General features: G+C 35.9%; 1 protein-coding gene across 10 annotated transcripts; it reads left to right on the top strand.

Moving 5' to 3' along the window:
* Positions 1–13,672: 13,672 nt before the first annotated feature.
* LOC149894535 (uncharacterized) lies at positions 13,673–23,474 on the top strand. 10 transcript variants are annotated; one of them, XM_090093889.1, is made up of 9 exons: positions 16,554–16,577; positions 17,071–17,322; positions 17,463–17,558; positions 17,658–17,817; positions 17,897–17,952; positions 18,085–18,257; positions 18,356–18,515; positions 18,698–18,853; positions 23,144–23,471. In XM_090093889.1, the coding sequence occupies exons 2-8, from the start codon at positions 17,109–17,111 to the stop codon at positions 18,805–18,807; spliced, it is 969 nt and encodes a 322-aa protein (XP_089950015.1). In that variant the 5' UTR covers positions 16,554–16,577; positions 17,071–17,108; the 3' UTR covers positions 18,808–18,853; positions 23,144–23,471. The 10 variants fall into 10 exon arrangements, 9 of the variants coding, with proteins under 9 accessions (XP_089949977.1, XP_089950009.1, XP_089950001.1 ...); XM_090093887.1 differs by lacking the exon at positions 16,554–16,577 and adding an exon at positions 16,810–16,887; XR_016454441.1 differs by lacking the exon at positions 16,554–16,577 and adding an exon at positions 22,683–22,801 and having other exon boundaries at positions 16,924–17,322; positions 23,144–23,474.
* The last annotated feature ends 465 nt before the right edge of the window (positions 23,475–23,939 follow it).

The raw sequence follows: 23,939 nt of genomic DNA, 5'->3' as shown, positions 1-23,939 counted from the left end.
AAAACGGGGTTTTGTCGCCAAATCCGGTACTTACCAGCCTCTCTGTTGATTGTCTTTGTCATTTTCGTGCTCAGCCTGATAGGTTACAACAGAAAATGTCCAAAGGCTCCGAGAAATCTCGGTGAAAGGCTCCAATTTGACGAAATAATCACAGAATTGACATTACAAGCAAATTCTAAGCATTTCTGTGCATTTGTCGCAAAATTCGGTACTTACCACTGAATTGGTTGATGCCCTTGGGCATTTTTTTGCTCAGCCTGACAGGATACAACAAAATAAGGCCAAGGGATCCAAGAGGAGTTGGTGAAAGCCTCGAATTTGGCCACATTTGGCCCAAATTTCGACTTTTTGTATGGAAATTGAGCCAAAAACGGGGTTTTGTCGCCAAATCCGGTACTTACCAGCCTCTCTGTTGATTGTCTTTGTCATTTTCGTGCTCAGCCTGATAGGTTACAACAGAAAATGTCCAAAGGCTCCGAGAAATCTCGGTGAAAGGCTCCAATTTGACGAAATAATCACTGAATTGACATTACAAGCAAATTCTAAGCATTTCTGTGCATTTGTCGCAAAATTCGGTACTTACCACTGAATTGGTTGATGCCCTTGGGCATTTTTTTGCTCAGCCTGACAGGATACAACAAAATATGGCCAAGGGATCCAAGAGGAGTCGGTGAAAGCCTCGAATTTGGCCACATTTGGCCCAAATTTCGACGTTTTGTATGGAAATTGAGCCAAAAACGGGGTTTTGTCGTTAAATCCGGTACTTGCAAGCCTCTCTGTTGATTGTCTTTGTCATTTTCGTGCTCAGCCTGACAGGATACAACAAAATAAGGCCAAGGGATCCAAGAGGAGTCGGTGAAAGCCTCGAATTTGGCCACATTTGGCCCAAATTTCGACTTTTTGTATGGAAATTGAGCCAAAAACGGGGTTTTGTCGCCAAATCCGGTACTTACCAGCCTCTCTGTTGATTGTCTTTGTCATTTTCGTGCTCAGCCTGATAGGTTACAACAGAAAATGTCCAAAGGCTCCGAGAAATCTCGGTGAAAGGCTCCAATTTGACGAAATAATCACAGAATTGACATTACAAGCAAATTCTAAGCATTTCTGTGCATTTGTCGCAAAATTCGGTACTTACCGCTGAATTGGTTGATGCCCTTGGGCATTTTTTTGCTCAGCCTGACAGGATACAACAAAATATGGCCAAGGGATCCAAGAGGAGTCGGTGAAAGCCTCGAATTTGGCCACATTTGGCCCAAATTTCGACGTTTTGTATGGAAATTGAGCCAAAAACGGGGTTTTGTCGTTAAATCCGGTACTTGCAAGCCTCTCTGTTGATTGTCTTTGTCATTTTCGTGCTCAGCCTGACAGGATTCAACAAAATAAGGCCAAGGGATCCAAGAGGAGTCGGTGAAAGCCTCGAATTTGGCCACATTTGGCCCAAATTTCGACTTTTTGTATGGAAATTGAGCCAAAAACGGGGTTTTGTCGCCAAATCCGGTACTTACCAGCCTCTCTGTTGATTGTCTTTGTCATTTTCGTGCTCAGCCTGATAGGTTACAACAGAAAATGTCCAAAGGCTCCGAGAAATCTCGGTGAAAGGCTCCAATTTGACGAAATAATCACAGAATTGACATTACAAGCAAATTCTAAGCATTTCTGTGCATTTGTCGCAAAATTCGGTACTTACCACTGAATTGGTTGATGCCCTTGGGCATTTTTTTGCTCAGCCTGACAGGATACAACAAAATATGGCCAAGGGATCCAAGAGGAGTCGGTGAAAGCCTCGAATTTGGCCACATTTGGCCCAAATTTCGACGTTTTGTATGGAAATTGAGCCAAAAACGGGGTTTTGTCGTTAAATCCGGTACTTGCAAGCCTCTCTGTTGATTGTCTTTGTCATTTTCGTGCTCAGCCTGACAGGATACAACAAAATATGGCCAAGGGATCCAAGAGGAGATGGTGAAAGCCTCGAATTTGGCCACATTTGGCCCAAATTTCGACGTTTTGTATGGAAATTGAGCCAAAAACGGGGTTTTGTCGTTAAATCCGGTACTTGCAAGCCTCTCTGTTGATTGTCTTTGTCATTTTCGTGCTCAGCCTGACAGGATACAACAAAATAAGGCCAAGGGATCCAAGAGGAGTCGGTGAAAGCCTCGAATTTGGACACATTTGGCCCAAATTTCGACTTTTTGTATGGAAATTGAGCCAAAAACGGGGTTTTGTCGCCAAATCCGGTACTTACCAGCCTCTCTGTTGATTGTCTTTGTCATTTTCTTGCTCAGCCTGATAGGTTACAACAGAAAATGTCCAAAGGCTCCGAGAAATCTCGGTGAAAGGCTCCAATTTGACGAAATAATCACAGAATTGACATTACAAGCAAATTCTAAGCATTTCTGTGCATTTGTCGCAAAATTCGGTACTTACCACTGAATTGGTTGATGCCCTTGGGCATTTTTTTGCTCAGCCTGACAGGATACAACAAAATATGGCCAAGGGATCCAAGAGGAGTCGGTGAAAGCCTCGAATTTGGCCACATTTGGCCCAAATTTCGACGTTTTGTATGGAAATTGAGCCAAAAACGGGGTTTTGTCGTTAAATCCGGTACTTGCAAGCCTCTCTGTTGATTGTCTTTGTCATTTTCGTGCTCAGCCTGACAGGATACAACAAAATAAGGCCAAGGGATCCAAGAGGAGTCGGTGAAAGCCTCGAATTTGGCCACATTTGGCCCAAATTTCGACTTTTTGTATGGAAATTGAGCCAAAAACGGGGTTTTGTCGCCAAATCCGGTACTTACCAGCCTCTCTGTTGATTGTCTTTGTCATTTTCGTACTCAGCCTGATAGGTTACAACAGAAAATGTCCAAAGGCTCCGAGAAATCTCGGTGAAAGGCTCCAATTTGACGAAATAATCACAGAATTGACATTACAAGCAAATTCTAAGCATTTCTGTGCATTTGTCGCAAAATTCGGTACTTACCACTGAATTGGTTGATGCCCTTGGGCATTTTTTTGCTCAGCCTGACAGGATACAACAAAATATGGCCAAGGGATCCAAGAGGAGTCGGTGAAAGCCTCGAATTTGGCCACATTTGGCCCAAATTTCGACGTTTTGTATGGAAATTGAGCCAAAAACGGGGTTTTGTCGTTAAATCCGGTACTTGCAAGCCTCTCTGTTGATTGTCTTTGTCATTTTCGTGCTCAGCCTGACAGGATACAACAAAATAAGGCCAAGGGATCCAAGAGGAGTCGGTGAAAGCCTCGAATTTGGCCACATTTGGCCCAAATTTCGACTTTTTGTATGGAAATTGAGCCAAAAACGGGGTTTTGTCGCCAAATCCGGTACTTACCAGCCTCTCTGTTGATTGTCTTTGTCATTTTCGTGCTCAGCCTGATAGGTTACAACAGAAAATGTCCAAATGCTCCGAGAAATCTCGGTGAAAGGCTCCAATTTGACGAAATAATCACAGAATTGACATTACAAGCAAATTCTAAGCATTTCTGTGCATTTGTCGCAAAATTCGGTACTTACCACTGAATTGGTTGATGCCCTTGGGCATTTTTTTGCTCAGCCTGACAGGATACAACAAAATATGGCCAAGGGATCCAAGAGGAGTCGGTGAAAGCCTCGAATTTGGCCACATTTGGCCCAAATTTCGACGTTTTGTATGGAAATTGAGCCAAAAACGGGGTTTTGTCGTTAAATCCGGTACTTGCAAGCCTCTCTGTTGATTGTCTTTGTCATTTTCGTGCTCAGCCTGACAGGATACAACAAAATAAGGGCAAGGGATCCAAGAGGAGTCGGTGAAAGCCTCGAATTTGGCCACATTTGGCCCAAATTTCGACTTTTTGTATGGAAATTGAGCCAAAAACGGGGTTTTGTCGCCAAATCCGGTACTTACCAGCCTCTCTGTTGATTGTCTTTGTCATTTTCGTGCTCAGCCTGATAGGTTACAACAGAAAATGTCCAAAGGCTCCGAGAAATCTCGGTGAAAGGCTCCAATTTGACGAAATAATCACAGAATTGACATTACAAGCAAATTCTAAGCATTTCTGTGCATTTGTCGCAAAATTCGGTACTTACCACTGAATTGGTTGATGCCCTTGGGCATTTTTTTGCTCAGCCTGACAGGATACAACAAAATATGGCCAAGGGATCCAAGAGGAGTTGGTGAAAGCCTCGAATTTGGCCACATTTGGCCCAAATTTCGACGTTTTGTATGGAAATTGAGCCAAAAACGGGGTTTTGTCGTTAAATCCGGTACTTGCAAGCCTCTCTGTTGATTGTCTTTGTCATTTTCGTGCTCAGCCTGACAGGATACAACAAAATAAGGCCAAGGGATCCAAGAGGAGTCGGTGAAAGCCTCGAATTTGGCCACATTTGGCCCAAATTTCGACTTTTTGTATGGAAATTGAGCCAAAAACGGGGTTTTGTCGCCAAATCCGGTACTTACCAGCCTCTCTGTTGATTGTCTTTGTCATTTTCGTGCTCAGCCTGATAGGTTACAACAGAAAATGTCCAAAGGCTCCGAGAAATCTCGGTGAAAGGCTCCAATTTGACGAAATAATCACAGAATTGACATTACAAGCAAATTCTAAGCATTTCTGTGCATTTGTCGCAAAATTCGGTACTTACCACTGAATTGGTTGATGCCCTTGGGCATTTTTTTGCTCAGCCTGACAGGATACAACAAAATATGGCCAAGGGATCCAAGAGGAGTCGGTGAAAGCCTCGAATTTGGCCACATTTGGCCCAAATTTCGACGTTTTGTATGGAAATTGAGCCAAAAACGGGGTTTTGTCGTTAAATCCGGTACTTGCAAGCCTCTCTGTTGATTGTCTTTGTCGTTTTCGTGCTCAGCCTGACAGGATACAACAAAATAAGGCCAAGGGATCCAAGAGGAGTCGGTGAAAGCCTCGAATTTGGCCACATTTGGCCCAAATTTCGACTTTTTGTATGGAAATTGAGCCAAAAACGGGGTTTTGTCGCCAAATCCGGTACTTACCAGCCTCTCTGTTGATTGTCTTTGTCATTTTCGTGCTCAGCCTGATAGGTTACAACAGAAAATGTCCAAAGGCTCCGAGAAATCTCGGTGAAAGGCTCCAATTTGACGAAATAATCACAGAATTGACATTACAAGCAAATTCTAAGCATTTCTGTGCATTTGTCGCAAAATTCGGTACTTACCACTGAATTGGTTGATGCCCTTGGGCATTTTTTTGCTCAGCCTGACAGGATACAACAAAATATGGCCAAGGGATCCAAGAGGAGTCGGTGAAAGCCTCGAATTTGGCCACATTTGGCCCAAATTTCGACGTTTTGTATGGAAATTGAGCCAAAAACGGGGTTTTGTCGTTAAATCCGGTACTTGCAAGCCTCTCTGTTGATTGTCTTTGTCATTTTCGTGCTCAGCCTGACAGGATACAACAAAATAAGGCCAAGGGATCCAAGAGGAGTCGGTGAAAGCCTCGAATTTGGCCACATTTGGCCCAAATTTCGACTTTTTAAATGGAAATTGAGCCAAAAACGGGGTTTTGTCGCCAAATCCGGTACTTACCAGCCTCTCTGTTGATTGTCTTTGTCATTTTCGTGCTCAGCCTGATAGGTTACAACAGAAAATGTCCAAAGGCTCCGAGAAATCTCGGTGAAAGGCTCCAATTTGACGAAATAATCACAGAATTGACATTACAAGCAAATTCTAAGCATTTCTGTGCATTTGTCGCAAAATTCGGTACTTACCACTGAATTGGTTGATGCCCTTGGGCATTTTTTTGCTCAGCCTGACAGGATACAACAAAATATGGCCAAGGGATCCAAGAGGAGTCGGTGAAAGCCTCGAATTTGGCCACATTTGGCCCAAATTTCGACGTTTTGTATGGAAATTGAGCCAAAAACGGGGTTTTGTCGTTAAATCCGGTACTTGCAAGCCTCTCTGTTGATTGTCTTTGTCATTTTCGTGCTCAGCCTGACAGGATACAACAAAATAAGGCCAAGGGATCCAAGAGGAGTCGGTGAAAGCCTCGAATTTGGCCACATTTGGCCCAAATTTCGACTTTTTGTATGGAAATTGAGCCAAAAACGGGGTTTTGTCGCCAAATCCGGTACTTACCAGCCTCTCTGTTGATTGTCTTTGTCATTTTCGTGCTCAGCCTGATAGGTTACAACAGAAAATGTCCAAAGGCTCCGAGAAATCTCGGTGAAAGGCTCCAATTTGACGAAATAATCACAGAATTGACATTACAAGCAAATTCTAAGCATTTCTGTGCATTTGTCGCAAAATTCGGTACTTACCACTGAATTGGTTGATGCCCTTGGGCATTTTTTTGCTCAGCCTGACAGGATACAACAAAATATGGCCAAGGGATCCAAGAGGAGTCGGTGAAAGCCTCGAATTTGGCCACATTTGGCCCAAATTTCGACGTTTTGTATGGAAATTGAGCCAAAAACGGGGTTTTGTCGTTAAATCCGGTACTTGCAAGCCTCTCTGTTGATTGTCTTTGTCATTTTCGTGCTCAGCCTGACAGGATACAACAAAATAAGGCCAAGGGATCCAAGAGGAGTCGGTGAAAGCCTCGAATTTGGCCACATTTGGCCCAAATTTCGACTTTTTGTATGGAAATTGAGCCAAAAACGGGGTTTTGTCGCCAAATCCGGTACTTACCAGCCTCTCTGTTGATTGTCTTTGTCATTTTCGTGCTCAGCCTGATAGGTTACAACAGAAAATGTCCAAAGGCTCCGAGAAATCTCGGTGAAAGGCTCCAATTTGACGAAATAATCACAGAATTGACATTACAAGCAAATTCTAAGCATTTCTGTGCATTTGTCGCAAAATTCGGTACTTACCACTGAATTGGTTGATGCCCTTGGGCATTTTTTTGCTCAGCCTGACAGGATACAACAAAATATGGCCAAGGGATCCAAGAGGAGTCGGTGAAAGCCTCGAATTTGGCCACATTTGGCCCAAATTTCGACGTTTTGTATGGAAATTGAGCCAAAAACGGGGTTTTGTCGTTAAATCCGGTACTTGCAAGCCTCTCTGTTGATTGTCTTTGTCGTTTTCGTGCTCAGCCTGACAGGATACAACAAAATAAGGCCAAGGGATCCAAGAGGAGTCGGTGAAAGCCTCGAATTTGGCCACATTTGGCCCAAATTTCGACTTTTTGTATGGAAATTGAGCCAAAAACGGGGTTTTGTCGCCAAATCCGGTACTTACCAGCCTCTCTGTTGATTGTCTTTGTCATTTTCGTGCTCAGCCTGATAGGTTACAACAGAAAATGTCCAAAGGCTCCGAGAAATCTCGGTGAAAGGCTCCAATTTGACGAAATAATCACAGAATTGACATTACAAGCAAATTCTAAGCATTTCTGTGCATTTGTCGCAAAATTCGGTACTTACCACTGAATTGGTTGATGCCCTTGGGCATTTTTTTGCTCAGCCTGACAGGATACAACAAAATATGGCCAAGGGATCCAAGAGGAGTCGGTGAAAGCCTCGAATTTGGCCACATTTGGCCCAAATTTCGACGTTTTGTATGGAAATTGAGCCAAAAACGGGGTTTTGTCGTTAAATCCGGTACTTGCAAGCCTCTCTGTTGATTGTCTTTGTCATTTTCGTGCTCAGCCTGACAGGATACAACAAAATAAGGCCAAGGGATCCAAGAGGAGTCGGTGAAAGCCTCGAATTTGGCCACATTTGGCCCAAATTTCGACTTTTTGTATGGAAATTGAGCCAAAAACGGGGTTTTGTCGCCAAATCCGGTACTTACCAGCCTCTCTGTTGATTGTCTTTGTCATTTTCGTGCTCAGCCTGATAGGTTACAACAGAAAATGTCCAAAGGCTCCGAGAAATCTCGGTGAAAGGCTCCAATTTGACGAAATAATCACAGAATTGACATTACAAGCAAATTCTAAGCATTTCTGTGCATTTGTCGCAAAATTCGGTACTTACCACTGAATTGGTTGATGCCCTTGGGCATTTTTTTGCTCAGCCTGACAGGATACAACAAAATATGGCCAAGGGATCCAAGAGGAGTCGGTGAAAGCCTCGAATTTGGCCACATTTGGCCCAAATTTCGACGTTTTGTATGGAAATTGAGCCAAAAACGGGGTTTTGTCGTTAAATCCGGTACTTGCAAGCCTCTCTGTTGATTGTCTTTGTCATTTTCGTGCTCAGCCTGACAGGATACAACAAAATAAGGCTAAGGGATCCAAGAGGAGTCGGTGAAAGCCTCGAATTTGGCCACATTTGGCCCAAATTTCGACTTTTTGTATGGAAATTGAGCCAAAAACGGGGTTTTGTCGCCAAATCCGGTACTTACCAGCCTCTCTGTTGATTGTCTTTGTCATTTTCGTGCTCAGCCTGATAGGTTACAACAGAAAATGTCCAAAGGCTCCGAGAAATCTCGGTGAAAGGCTCCAATTTGACGAAATAATCATAGAATTGACATTACAAGCAAATTCTAAGCATTTCTGTGCATTTGTCGCAAAATTCGGTACTTACCACTGAATTGGTTGATGCCCTTGGGCATTTTTTTGCTCAGCCTGACAGGATACAACAAAATATGGCCAAGGGATCCAAGAGGAGTCGGTGAAAGCCTCGAATTTGGCCACATTTGGCCCAAATTTCGACGTTTTGTATGGAAATTGAGCCAAAAACGGGGTTTTGTCGTTAAATCCGGTACTTGCAAGCCTCTCTGTTGATTGTCTTTGTCATTTTCGTGCTCAGCCTGACAGGATACAACAAAATAAGGCCAAGGGATCCAAGAGGAGTTGGTGAAAGCCTCGAATTTGGCCACATTTGGCCCAAATTTCGACTTTTTGTATGGAAATTGAGCCAAAAACGGGGTTTTGTCGCCAAATCCGGTACTTACCAGCCTCTCTGTTGATTGTCTTTGTCATTTTCGTGCTCAGCCTGATAGGTTACAACAGAAAATGTCCAAAGGCTCCGAGAAATCTCGGTGAAAGGCTCCAATTTGACGAAATAATCACAGAATTGACATTACAAGCAAATTCTAAGCATTTCTGTGCATTTGTCGCAAAATTCGGTACTTACCACTGAATTGGTTGATGCCCTTGGGCATTTTTTTGCTCAGCCTGACAGGATACAACAAAATATGGCCAAGGGATCCAAGAGGAGTCGGTGAAAGCCTCGAATTTGGCCACATTTGGCCCAAATTTCGACGTTTTGTATGGAAATTGAGCCAAAAACGGGGTTTTGTCGTTAAATCCGGTACTTGCAAGCCTCTCTGTTGATTGTCTTTGTCATTTTCGTGCTCAGCCTGACAGGATACAACAAAATAAGGCCAAGGGATCCAAGAGGAGTCGGTGAAAGCCTCGAATTTGGCCACATTTGGCCCAAATTTCGACTTTTTGTATGGAAATTGAGCCAAAAACGGGGTTTTGTCGCCAAATCCGGTACTTACCAGCCTCTCTGTTGATTGTCTTTGTCATTTTCGTGCTCAGCCTGATAGGTTACAACAGAAAATGTCCAAAGGCTCCGAGAAATCTCGGTGAAAGGCTCCAATTTGACGAAATAATCACAGAATTGACATTACAAGCAAATTCTAAGCATTTCTGTGCATTTGTCGCAAAATTCGGTACTTACCACTGAATTGGTTGATGCCCTTGGGCATTTTTTGCTCAGCCTGACAGGATACAACAAAATATGGCCAAGGGATCCAAGAGGAGTCGGTGAAAGCCTCGAATTTGGCCACATTTGGCCCAAATTTCGACGTTTTGTATGGAAATTGAGCCAAAAACGGGGTTTTGTCGTTAAATCCGGTACTTGCAAGCCTCTCTGTTGATTGTCTTTGTCATTTTCGTGCTCAGCCTGACAGGATACAACAAAATAAGGCCAAGGGATCCAAGAGGAGTCGGTGAAAGCCTCGAATTTGGCCACATTTGGCCCAAATTTCGACTTTTTGTATGGAAATTGAGCCAAAAACGGGGTTTTGTCGCCAAATCCGGTACTTACCAGCCTCTCTGTTGATTGTCTTTGTCATTTTCGTGCTCAGCCTGATAGGTTACAACAGAAAATGTCCAAAGGCTCCGAGAAATCTCGGTGAAAGGCTCCAATTTGACGAAATAATCACAGAATTGACATTACAAGCAAATTCTAAGCATTTCTGTGCATTTGTCGCAAAATTCGGTACTTACCACTGAATTGGTTGATGCCCTTGGGCATTTTTTTGCTCAGCCTGACAGGATACAACAAAATATGGCCAAGGGATCCAAGAGGAGTCGGTGAAAGCCTCGAATTTGGCCACATTTGGCCCAAATTTCGACGTTTTGTATGGAAATTGAGCCAAAAACGGGGTTTTGTCGTTAAATCCGGTACTTGCAAGCCTCTCTGTTGATTGTCTTTGTCATTTTCGTGCTCAGCCTGACAGGATACAACAAAATAAGGCCAAGGGATCCAAGAGGAGTCGGTGAAAGCCTCGAATTTGGCCACATTTGGCCCAAATTTCGACTTTTTGTATGGAAATTGAGCCAAAAACGGGGTTTTGTCGCCAAATCCGGTACTTACCAGCCTCTCTGTTGATTGTCTTTGTCATTTTCGTGCTCAGCCTGATAGGTTACAACAGAAAATGTCCAAAGGCTCCGAGAAATCTCGGTGAAAGGCTCCAATTTGACGAAATAATCACAGAATTGACATTACAAGCAAATTCTAAGCATTTCTGTGCATTTGTCGCAAAATTCGGTACTTACCACTAAATTGGTTGATGCCCTTGGGCATTTTTTTGCTCAGCCTGACAGGATACAACAAAATATGGCCAAGGGATCCAAGAGGAGTCGGTGAAAGCCTCGAATTTGGCCACATTTGGCCCAAATTTCGACGTTTTGTATGGAAATTGAGCCAAAAACGGGGTTTTGTCGTTAAATCCGGTACTTGCAAGCCTCTCTGTTGATTGTCTTTGTCATTTTCGTGCTCAGCCTGACAGGATACAACAAAATAAGGCCAAGGGATCCAAGAGGAGTCGGTGAAAGCCTCGAATTTGGCCACATTTGGCCCAAATTTCGACTTTTTGTATGGAAATTGAGCCAAAAACGGGGTTTTGTCGCCAAATCCGGTACTTACCAGCCTCTCTGTTGATTGTCTTTGTCATTTTCGTGCTCAGCCTGATAGGTTACAACAGAAAATGTCCAAAGGCTCCGAGAAATCTCGGTGAAAGGCTCCAATTTGACGAAATAATCACAGAATTGACATTACAAGCAAATTCTAAGCATTTCTGTGCATTTGTCGCAAAATTCGGTACTTCCCTGCCGGCACAAGCGCATTTTAGACTTCTTATAGAGGTCTCCATTTGGTCTCCGTGAAGACTGGTTTTTAATTTGCGTTTTGTATACGTTTTTAAGATATCTTGTTTTTGGCTCTGAGAATGATATGAGCTTAATTGCTTTAAATGATGCTATACTTGGGCTTGGTTTTTTTTCTTTATTTACAAGTTCATTTATTTTGTATATCTTTTCTGTTTTATCTTCTCATTAGTTTTATATTTTTTTAACCTACGATATTTTTCGTTTGCATAAGCATTAGGTAGGTTTAGCAAACAACTCTTTATGTAATAATGAAATGGATATCATTGCTGTTGATTTTGTATTATAAATAGAGAATAATTAGTTGGAACCAAAGAATACAACTTAATCACAGCGCAAAAGATCTTAGGGGCGATTGAAAGTGAAATTAATCTTGTATATTCACTCGTGAGAATGTTTTTGATTTAGCGTCTATAAATTTGAAGTAAACTTAGCCTTTGGGATCTTTTATATAGCAAAGAGGAAAGGAGGGGCAGGGGGAGGGGAGGGAGAGGAAGGGGATAAGGATGAGCAGTAGTAATTTTTTTTATATGAGATAAACAAAAATATTAACCTAAATTAATGAACAACATAAATAAAACTCACTGAAATATTTTTTAATTCAAAGCATCGTATGTTTACAAAATTATAATTTCACCTGTTAGTTATATTACCTATAATTATCATTTCACCTGCTTTACAGTCTGAAACACATAATTGTTATTTTCTTATAATGATGAGAAAATGTTACTAAACCAAACAAATAATTCCATTTAAATTTTATTTCAAAATAAGAAAAAAAATCAGAAAACAACAACACAACGAAATGAAACTTTTTTTAAACTATAAAATATATTTACAACTAGACCAAACAAAAACAAAAAGAAACAAACAAAACAAAGCAAAAACAACTATATTTAAAGATAATCAATAATTACAACATTGAATAATAAAAAAGCATTCTAAAACACAAACAATTTTAAAAGTTTAACAAAAGCAATAACCATAAAAGTAATAATCAATTACAAAAATGGTAAGTGATTATTTTTACAATTACAAAAATAATTTACAAACTTACAGTTACAAAAATGATAAGATAAAAAGGATAAAGAAAATTGATATTATAACCATGTTAATTTAAAAGTATAACAAAGATAACAAACAACAACAATAATTAAAAATATATCAAAGTGAAATAGAAACCTTAACTAACAACAACAGCAACAAAAGCCCTGTAACAACAAAAAAAAAGCATAGTAACTGTATATTTGAAGATGGAAAAAAAAAAAAAAAAAAAAAATCTAATGATAAATGAAATTTTAAATACTGAAACAGATGATGAAAATAATACAGAAGAACAAGTAAAAATATCAAAAACAGAAAACTTAAAACTTGATAAAAATATTAGAAATAGTAAGTAACAAATAACAAAAATAAAAAGAACTTTAAGATATAACAATAATGAAGATACTAAGAAAATGTCAGAATCTTGTGGATCTCGGCCTTATATCTCTTGATGATGAAAAATATGCCAAATAAGCACATAACTATGTCTGATGTTTAAATTTGATCTCCAATTATTTTTTGTCCAATAACCAAAATATGTTGCAAAATTACCTTTTTTTTTTTTATTGTCCATTTTCAAGGAACATAAAAGTCAAGTATCTTATCAAACTTTGACCAGGTTTCAACAGTTATCATTAGATTGATTGTTAAAATAGAAACATTACGCTTAACTCCATTATGAAATGTCTCAAAGTGAAGATTTTCATACACTCATCATATTATGTATTTCTAATGCCACTTAAAGATATTATGTTAGTTCTTTGAGTTGGACCAGCAGTTGGAATCTGAGATAAGGGTACTCCCAGCCAAGGAAATGGAGCTTTTTTTGGTCGATTTTTTCCTCCACATACTGTAACTGTTTCAAATTTTGGAGGCCAGTGTAACTCACAGATAACAGTGCTACTGTTAACAACTGAATTAGAGATTGGAATGGCTTTTATCCGTTTTTCACGCTCAACATTGTAATTTAAAATATGATGCACTGATACACTTTACTAGCTTCACTCGATACATCTATTTTGTTCATTTTGATCATTATTGTGACAGGCATACACACAACAGTTTTTTTGGCACGATATAAAAACTTCATCTGAAATTAAAAATATATGTATATCACTTGCTTTAAACGAATTCTAAAACTCCACGCTAAAACTATCCAAGTTCGTTTGCATTACATCATGCAACAGCAATTCACAACATGTCATAAACAACATTGCATTTTCTCTTTTAAAACAAATCTAAACAAATAATTGTCTACAACCGTAAAAAAATAGGCCTGCACAAAAAATTCCAGTTGCACGACGAATAGGCCTGTAGTAAGAGGGGTGAGGGGGAGCGAGAGGGGTAAAGAAAGAGAGAGAGAGATAGTAAAATTTTTGCAAGATAAAACCCCCTCCCCTTTGGTCACGTGAATGTCGAAAATTCCAAGGTTTGTGAGAATCAAGGGTGCATAGAATAAAATTGGTACATTCACGTGGGCCGTTTCCTGGTGTGTTATTGGTTAAGGCAAACAATGAGCTTGGAAGTTCGCCTCTGCCACAAATGTCTATCCTCCCACAAGAGGTTTGTCCTAATGAGCCAATTATGGGAAATACACCTACGTTAATAGGTTTTGAAAATAGACATAAAAAGGGCTTCTGTGATACAAGTTTCAAAATCTGCAAATGCCAGGAGTAAACTGAGTAAGTTTTTGTTTTGATTTTTCGAGTTGTTTGGCTGTTTTACAGAGTTACTTTAGCTAGCTTGAATAACCGGGGGACAATAATTTTCTTTGACGTGCTAGTTTTACTTTGCAAAATTTTATTTTTTTACGTTTTATCGATTTTCTCACGGTGTTTGTGTTTGTTTTATGAAGGCGATTTGGAAATGTTGTGTTACTATTTAATAAGATAGAATTTTTAAAGTTGATAAATAAGAATGCTTCCTGCAGATCTTGAGCTTTTGCCTTCTCCCTCCCCGGTTTCTTATATAGTTGTTGTTTTTTTTTAGTCTTGAATGAAAAAAAGTTTCAAAATCTGCAAGTATCAGGAGGAAACTGTGTAATTTTTTTGTTTTGCTTTTTTGAGTAAGTTTTTGTTTGGCTGTTTTACAGAGTTGCTTTAGCTAGCTTGAATGACCGGGGGACAAAATTGTTATTAGACATGCTGGCATCTCTTTGCAAAATTTATGTTATTTACGGTTTATCAATTTTCTCATGATGTTCGTGTTTATTTTATGAAAATGATTCGGTAATGTTGTGTTGCGTATTTAATGAAAGAGAGTTTTTAAATATAACGAATAAGAATGCCTTCTGCAGGTCTAGAGCTTTTACCATCTCTTCCTCCCCGGCTTTTTTGTAAGTTTAAAGTTTGCCTTGCGGACGCAATGTATACAAGATTTTGATACAAGTCTGTTTGTTTGTTGTTGTTTTTTTACTTTTACTATCATCGTTATGTTTATAGCGCTGAAATGAACGAAAGAGCAAGAGTATACAGTAAAAAGTATAGGAGAATCCAGTCCGAGATTACCAAGATGCTAACTTCGACTGAACCTTCTAGTGGTGATGTTGCAGTACCAGACAAACATGATCTTCACGTTGATGACGTTTTAGCTTGCAGCGAAATTGTTAGCGATGTTAGCAGTGCTGATCGATCGAAGACATCACCTCTAAACATCGAATTAGCTAGGTGGGCAGTTAAGCACAATGTATCTCGTGAGTCCTTCAATGATCTGCTTTCAGTTCTCAATAGACATGGTTATGAGCATTTACAAAAGGATGCTAGAACGTTGTTAAAGACTCCCAGACGAATCTGTACTCAAGAAATCTGCGGTGGCTCCTATACTTACTTTGGAATTCAGGAAGGTTTGATTCAACGTTTAAAAGAAATGGATGTGATTGATGTTACTGAGATTAAGTTAAATGTCAGCATAGACGGTTTGCCTTTGTTTAAATCATCGCTTGTACAAATGTGGCCTGTTTTGGGCATGTTTCACTCTAATGTTTTCATTGTTGCACTATACTGTGGGAAATCTAAGCCCCATCCTGTAGATGATTTTTTGAAGGACTTTGTTCTAGAAGTCAAGCACCTCTGTGTAGCTGGTATAACCTTCAACGAAACAAACTTAAAGTTTGGTCTTGGTGTTTTTATCTGTGATGCTCCAGCTAGAGCATTTTTGAAACAAGTTGTTGGACACACCTCAAAGCACGCTTGTGAGCGTTGTGAGATTGTTGGTGAGTATGTTGCTCATCGCGTGGTGTTCAAGCCCCAAAGTTCATATCTGTTCAGGTCTAATGCTTGTTTTGATCAGCTGTTGTATTTAAATGGTCATCAAGTTGGTGTATCCCCTCTCTCAAGTTTAGGTGCATCTTTGATCAATGACTTTGTTTTAGATTACATGCATTTAGTTTGTCTAGGAGCAACAAAAAGAATTTTGACTTTTTTAGTTCAGGGTCCAAGAGTATGCAGGCTGTCAAACTTTTTAATAAGCGATGTTTCTAACAGACTGTTATCTTTAAATGGCAAGTTACCTTCTGACTTTGCTCGCCAACCACGTTCATTGTCTGAGCTAGACAGATGGAAAGCCACAGAATTCAGGCAGTTTTTACTTTATACTGGTCCTCTGGTGTTGAAAGCTGTGCTTCAAAGCGACATGTATCAACATTTTCTTTTGCTGCATGTTTCTATTTCTATTTTGTTGAGTTCTAATAGTGAGTTCAGGCGTCATTACTTATCTTATGCTAGGGACTTGCTTAACTGTTTTGTAGAAAACGCTGCAACTTTTTATGGTGAAACCTTTGTGGTTTATAACATTCACAGTTTGGTTCATCTCTCAGACGATGTTGAAAATCAAGACTGTTCACTCAATGAAATGTCCGCTTTCCCTTTTGAAAATTTTCTGCAAACATTGAAGAAACAAGTTCGAAACTGCAACAACCCAATATCACAAGTTGCAAAGCGTCAGTTTGAATTGCAAAATGTCAGAACTGTATTTAAAACTTCAAAGCGTACAAACCTGTCTGTAAGTTTTCGAGATTCATGTTTTCTACATCAGAACTATTTTTTTGTGATTGTTGAAAATCTTGCAGATGATAACTACTTGTGCAATCGTTTAAAGGTGAAATATACTAAAAGCTTTTATACCAGCCCAGTGGATTCTAAAGTCTTTGACATTGGTTTTGTTGAGAAGTTTGACGAAGTGGCATTTACATCCAAAAGGGTTCTGGTTCTCAAGACTGAACTTGTAAGAGTAAAGAAGGTTTCAGTATTGCCTTTCAATAATGGTTTTGTATATTTTCCTCTTTTGCATGAATCAGAGCAAAAATAATTTTTTTTTTGTGCATTAGTTGTTGTTGTTACTTTGTTTGTTTTTTATTTGTTTAGTTTTCTTTGTTTTTTATTAGTTTAGTTTTTTTTTTTTTTTATTTAGTTTTTAACTGCAGAATTAAAGTTTTTCAAAATCAATTTGCTTATTTTAGCACAATGCAACATCCTTAACCAATTTCAACTTGCTCAATTTTTATTCTTCTTCAATATGGGAATTTAAGAATTAGGTTACATTGAAATGTTTTTCATAACAACAGTTTATTGATCATTTTAGTATTTCAAAAATGTTTTAGAATAGATTTATAGTATTTCTGAATTACATTAACAGTTGCATTACTTGTGATCATAATAATCAATTTAATATTGTCCTTTGTTTGGAGCTGTTCTCATCTTAAAATTGTTTTCTTTAGATTGATTAACAATACTTAGTAAAAAGGTTTGACGAAAGATGGAACCAGTACCAATGAAAAAGTGGGCTTGTGCAGTATGGCAAGAGAAGAGCAAAACAGAAATAGGAGTAGTTTTAAGAAAATGGATTGATACAGAAAAAAAGGTTGTTTATTGGCCAAGTGGTGTAGATGTATTACGGGCTGAGAGATACAATCTTTCACCAAGTTCACACTGGAAGCAGTTTAGACTTATAAAAATGAAATGTGAGGATGGTAGGTCTTTTTTCATTTTTTCAAGTTGCTATTACTTTTATTGTATTTGTGTGAGTAAGATTTTAAATCAGCTATGTGTTTGTTATTTTTTTTTGTTTTTGTTTTTTTTTTAAAAAAGTAAATGTCTACTTTTGTTAAAGATGACATTGAAGTGTGTAAACTATCAGACTTGTCTGCTTCAGAAGATGAGCATGGTTTTGTTGTTGACAATACATTGACCTCAAATGAAACATCAGGTTAGAAACTGCACCCTTTGTTGGATTTTTTATAATAGGTTTACATCAAATGCATGTCATTTAATACAAATAAATGGTTTTTTTGTTTGTTTTTTTCAGACATTCCATTGATACCAGCTTCTGCTCCTCACAAAACCAAATTAACAGCATTTCCAACTCCACCATCTTCTTTTGTCCCTTCGTCCTCAAAAGTCAGTCAATCATCGCAAAGTTTCAGAGAAGCAACACGCTCTCGGTCTAGATCCCCTGTGACCAACAGGTAATTTAACTGAGTTTTATCACATTGAACTCTGCATGATTAAACAATGCAGTGATGTGATATTTTATTTCATGTTAAGGACACCTCAACCTGTTGCATGCAGCTCCTCCCAAGGTTTTCCTCTTGAAACTGCACGTAAGGAAAATTGTTTTGACTAAAGCGGTTTATTTTAAATATGATTGAGCTTGAGAGTTGCAATAAAGAATTGTTTGGAACATGTTCTGTTCAGGTGACTTCTACTCAATATTTTTCAATTTATTCTAACAGAGTTTCAAAAAGCTGTTCTTAACAATTTGGGAGAGATTGCAGTATTCATGAATGAGCTACGCGAAAGGAGAGCTGTCCATAATGACACCAAACAAATCTCAGCTCTTTTGAGCATAGAAGAGTTTGAGACAGTAGAAGAGCAACTGAAGGATGAAAACTACAGAAAAAATTTGGTAATTTCACCACTGTTGTTTTTTTAACAATTATTGGACAGAAAATCTACTTTTTTTTTAAAGATAGTTCCTAATTTGCAGTTGGTCTTTGTATACAGGTAGAACAGCTCTCTCAAATTGGGGGTGTAGATGTCAAAGATGCAACTTCAAAAATCATTGACAGAATGTTTTCTGTGAAACTGCAATGTAAAATGAACATGAAAGGGAGTGGCGGAAAGTTAGCATTAGAAAAGTCTGGGTTATGGAGAGTTGTAATTGGTAAATATGCTTTTGTGTGTGTGTGTGTGTGTGTGTGTGTGTGTGTGTGTGTGTTTGTGAGAAACATCTAGAAAATTAGCTAATGCAGTATTTTGTGGGTAAATTCTTTACAGAAGTTAAGAGGAACTGAAACTAGTTTAGATATTTTGCTTTCTTTAATTGTTTATCTAATTTACTTAAAGATGCTGTGAAAATAACATTTCCTGCTATGAAAGAGTCCAGTATGAGAGAACGTGTAATGGTTAAGCTAAAGAATGCGCCAGGTCGAAAAGATGGTACAAAAAACCAATAAAAGGTTTACTCCGATCAACGGTCTGATGTTGGGAGAATTGTAATTGGTAATTATACTTTTATTTAAGACTAAGAAACAACTGAAATGGTAGCTAATGCCATGCATAGTTTGTAATGTTTTTACCAAAGAAATAATGAACTGAATTAGTTGTTCTTTTAAAATTGCTTTTAATTTTGTTTTTTTTATTATTGGATTTTTTTTTAATTGTTTATCATTTTTACTGTTTATTTTTAAACTCTTTTTTGTATTTATAATTGAAATGCTGCCTGCACAAACTGCATTAGTCACACTATTTTCATTTTGAGATGTAACCATTTTAAGATTACTTGTAATAAACTAAAATAAGTTCACTGCTTTGTTTATTTTTTAAACTTTCTTGTCAAGAAATTCACAAGTCTGTTTTGTTTTTCTAAAGATAGTAAAAAAGATATAAAAAGAGAAAATAACTTCAATTTTATTGTTTAAATATATAAAATAAATGGTTGATGAATTTAATAACTATAAAATCCATCATGCATTTTTTAATATGCAGAATTTCGTTGCAAGAACCAATAGTATTGATTGTTTATTTTCAAAAATAAATTATTAAACAAATATGTTTTTTCAAATATTCTTCGGTTCAAAAAAAAGAAAGGATAAGCACCAAAATATCATTTCTATATTTTAAGTATTAAAACTTTCAAAATGTTGAATTAAAAAGAAAAAAGAAAATATCTCACAGTTTATTTTTAAAGAACAAAACAAGGATAACTTTGCATGGATTCTTTTTGTTACAAGATTTCATTATATTAACCCATTCATATGGTTTGCTTATTTCTCCAATTTTTTCTTCTTTTTTCAATTCTTGCAAAGCATCAGTTAATAAGTGTTATGAAATAGGGTAATTAATTATTATTCTTTGAAAAGCTCCATTGTACAAAGGTTAACCAAACAATACAAAAGATATATTTTGTTTTGACTGTAGCACTTCTAGGCAAACAGAGTTATCTTCTCGTTTCTATCATTCTTGTTTTCTTTAATATAATCATCTAAAAATGTTATTACTTCATTGGGTCCTTTATCTGCAGCATTTTCTACATTACAATAGAAGGTTGTTTTTAAAGAGAAACAAGGTTAATGATACCAAAATTGTGTACCCATGTGTCTTTTGTAATATACTCCACTAACATTAGTTGCTTACTTGTAGTTAGTTACTTTTTGATAATTCGTACATAATACAAGACTGCTGTTACTTTTTGATAATTCGTACATAATACAAGACTTGTTTGTCCAACTCATATTTTTTTGTTTCATCATAGAAAACCTGTGCTTTTCAGATATGCATATCATGTTGGAGTGTGAAGTTTTTTGCTAGAAGTATACCTCCTTTCAAAAGTTAGCTTTAAAAAGAGTAATCTAAATATAAATTTGATAAAGTTATCATTAATTTATAACAAATTTGCTATTAACTTATACATTAAAAAGAATTTAAAATGCAACTTTATTACAACTTAGAGACTAAATTTAAAAAGCTAGACTAGACTAAACTGAAACATTATTAATTAATGATTTCTTTGAGGTAACTTAAAATATTACTTTAGTTTTATAATCATTACATGTAAACATACATTCAATATTTTTTTAATTGAAAATATGTCCTTAAAAATAGATGAACAAACTGAATTCCTAAATTGAAATTTTATTATATATCTATGAACTATTATATTTTACTTATTTACTTAAGTTAAAGTCATTTGTAATGTATCTATAAGTAAATTAAACAGTAAATAGTATTTCTATGCTAAAATGTTAATCTTTTTTATTTTACATATTTATTTTATTAAACATATTTCAAGTAAGGGATGAAATAGTTTGTAATTTAATAAAATAAACAATAATACCATGAAATATCATATAGTTATAATGACTGCTAATGGTAGTTACAACTTCAACAAAACAAATGTATAGGCATTACAAACACTAAAGATTAATAATGAAAGATTAATCAATAGCATGCTACAATTATCACAAGTGTTGATCCTTTGTTTAAACTTATTAATACAGTAGTATTGTTCCTTTTACCAATTAAGAGTTTCCATTATAATAACTGTTAATCATTATAATTGTAGAACAGATTTTCTTCACATTTTTTTTTTATCTTTTTATTTGTATTTCTGCACCAGTTTTCTTCAACTCTTTTTCTTCTTTTGGATGCCATGATAGCTTGTTTGTATTCGGCAAAAATATTAGATCTATTTGTCACTTGTAAAATCCCTTATTGAAATTGATTCTATTTTTTATGCAGCTCAGATATTTTTTTTGTTCAAAATAGCTGGTACACATGAAAGTTTATTAGTTCATTATTGAAGTGACATAGTTATCTCTGTTTTTTGTTTTTTGTTTTTGTTTTTTTAATGGACTTAAGGAGTTTTTGCTGGCAGCACTTCATTTGCTATTGTTTATTGTTTTAATTGTTTATTGCTTTTGTTGCAATTTTATTTTCTTGTGTAGTTGTTGTTGTTATTTATTATCTGTACTCTCAAAGAAGTTAAGTTTTGTTTATAATTGTTATTGTTTGGTATTTTTATCACATTTTAAAATTAACTAGTTTATATTTTTAAGTTCTTTTTCTTACTTATTATTGCTATTGCTTGTTAACTTCATTTTTTATTGCTTTTGATATAATTTTAAAATCTTTGTATTAATGTTTTTGTTTTTAATCATTATTGTTAAGTTTTAAAGTTTTTTTTAACTACTTCTTTATTAATTATTGTTGTTGTTCTTTTTATTATATTTCTATGTTTTTTTAATATTTATTGCTTATTGTATTTACTCTTTAATAACTCTTATTGAATTTAAAAATAAATTTTGACTACTTTATATTGCTAATATTTGAGATTTTTTTTTTATTGTAAAAACCTTTCTTGCTGTTTATTATTGTCATTGTTTATCATTTTTATGATGCTTTTTTGTGATAATTATTATTGTTTATTACTTTTATCACATTTTAAAGCTCTTGCTATTATTTATAGTTGCTGTTGTTTGTTAGTTTAATTATATTTGTATAGTTTTGATTTATATTTATAAGCTACACTTGATTGTTCCGTTATTTTGTTAATACATAGAGCTGCTGCAATTTTTTTATTTTTGTAGCAACAAAGCGCTGTTTTCAACTCCTCATTCAAATCAACAATCCCTTTCATCCAGATTATCCTCTCTCCTCCTCCCCTGCCTCCTTGCCAAAAATGAGGCCAGAATGATACATTTATTTTTCTCCTATGGAGCAAGATCCACAACATTCTGACACTTTTTTATTATCTTAATTATTGTTTTATCTTAAAGTTTTTTTGTTTTTTTGTTTTCTATCTTTTATTACTTATCACTTCTCATTGCTAATGTTTTTATCAAGCTTAAATTTTTTTTTTTTAGTTGTTCTTCTATATTATTTTCATCATCTGTTTAAGTTTTTAAAGTGTCATTTTTTTAAAATTTCTGTTCCTTTATTCACATAGGCAAGTGCTATGCTTTTTTTTTTTTTTTTTTTTTTTCAATCACCTAGATGCTAGTCTCAACTCCTAAATCAAATCAATAATCCCTCTCATCCAGATTAATCCCTCTCCTCCATCTCTGCCTTCATGTAAGGCTGGAAAGATACATTTATTTTCATTCTATGGACACGAGATCCACAACATTCTTACATTTTTTTGTTATCATTATTATTGTTTTAACTTTTTTTTTTTACCATTTATCTTTTATTATTGTTAATAATTTCATCAAGCTTTAAATTTTTCTCTATAATTTTTAGTTTTTCTTCTGTATTATTTTCATAATCTGTTTCAGTTTTTAAAACTTCATTTATTTATTTATTTTCTTTTATGTTTTTTTTTTTTTTTCAGGCAGGGTTTTTATTGTAGTTGTTGTTGTTGTTATTGCTGTGGTTGTTGTTGTTGTTGTTGTTGTTATGATTGTTGGTGTTGTGGTTGTTGTTGTTGCTGTTGCTGTTGTTGTTGATGAGGTTAGTTAAGATTTCTATTATATTTTGCAACAACTTTAACTATTGTTGCTGTTTATTATCTTTGTTACACTTTTAAGTTAATGTTGTTATAATAAAAAATTCCTTTTATCCCTTATCATTTTTGTAATTGATTATTACTTTTATTGTTTATTGCTTTTGTTAAACTTTTTAAATTCTTTGTATTAGTGTTGTTGTTGTTGGGTGTTTTTATTGTGTTTAAAAATGCTTTTTATTATTCAATCTTGTAACTATTAACTATCTTTAAATATAGTTGTTTAGTTTTTTTTTTATTATAGGTTTGAATTGTTCTTACTTACTAAAAATGTTTACGTATTTTTGCAGATGCTGTAAAAGTTTCCGTTATTAAAAGAGTCGTTATTGCACGTTCGAGCATTAGTTAAGCTAAAGAATTTATCAATCCAAAAAGATGTTATGAACTGTATTTGAACGCATTACTTTGAGGAGTTTAATACGAATGTGGTTCGAACAAGTAGAAACTCCTAAAATTTTAACAATTCGTACTTATATTTTTCAGCCACTGTATTTGTAGGATAGAAGTAATATTTCTTGTTAATGTTTTAAATAAGTATGCTTGATATTTGTGCTTTTGCATTTCCATTTAAAAGTTTTATTTAAGAAACTCTATAATCTAACTGATATAAGAACAAATAAAGTTCCGTGTTAGTCCTATTTTTCTACTAATAATGAATAGTTAAAATAACACATTTCTCTTTGAATTTTAGTATGTATTACGGTTGTAAACTATTTGCATTTGAAAAATAAATATGTATGACATGAATAAATATGCGTTTTACTATTATTTTCCAAATAGATGATAACATTCACAAAGAATGTATTTTATGAAATATTCCTATGCATTAACTATTATTAACTTGATATTATTGAAGGACATTTAATTATAAAATTTATTATAAAATTCCTTTCCGTAATATTGAGTTAATAATAGTTATGAAAAGAGATCATAAAGAAAAAGGTTACAGGTAAGCTAAGAAAAAGAGCTCTAAAAGACGCAATATCAAGACCTCTTTAAGAAAGCTTTACGTAAGCGTCTTATCGTCTCACGTTTTAGACGTCTACGGAGACGATTTCAAAACCAAAAATATGCCTATTAAAAACA

This window comes from Hydra viridissima, unplaced genomic scaffold, assembly GCF_058129835.1.
Source record: "Hydra viridissima isolate aposymbiotic clone 2 unplaced genomic scaffold, HvirCarnegie_v1 scaffold_1, whole genome shotgun sequence".
Classification (NCBI taxonomy): domain Eukaryota; kingdom Metazoa; phylum Cnidaria; class Hydrozoa; order Anthoathecata; family Hydridae; genus Hydra; species Hydra viridissima.
Note: the sequence above shows the minus strand (reverse complement) of the source record. Positions and strands in the feature narration are given on the sequence as shown.

What these genes read in the sequence shown, in the direction of transcription:
- LOC149894535 (XM_090093835.1), top strand. Translation starts at nt 14,588, where the DNA reads ATGTTGTGTTGCGTATTTAATGAAAGAGAGTTTTTAAATATAACGAAT. An exon ending in TCTTCCTCCCCGGCTTTTTT is followed by an intron (nt 14,692 to 14,797) that starts GTAAGTTTAAAG and finishes TTATGTTTATAG; the next exon opens with CGCTGAAATGAACGAAAGAG. An exon ending in AACTTGTAAGAGTAAAGAAG is followed by an intron (nt 16,593 to 16,812) that starts GTTTCAGTATTG and finishes TGCTTATTTTAG; the next exon opens with CACAATGCAACATCCTTAAC.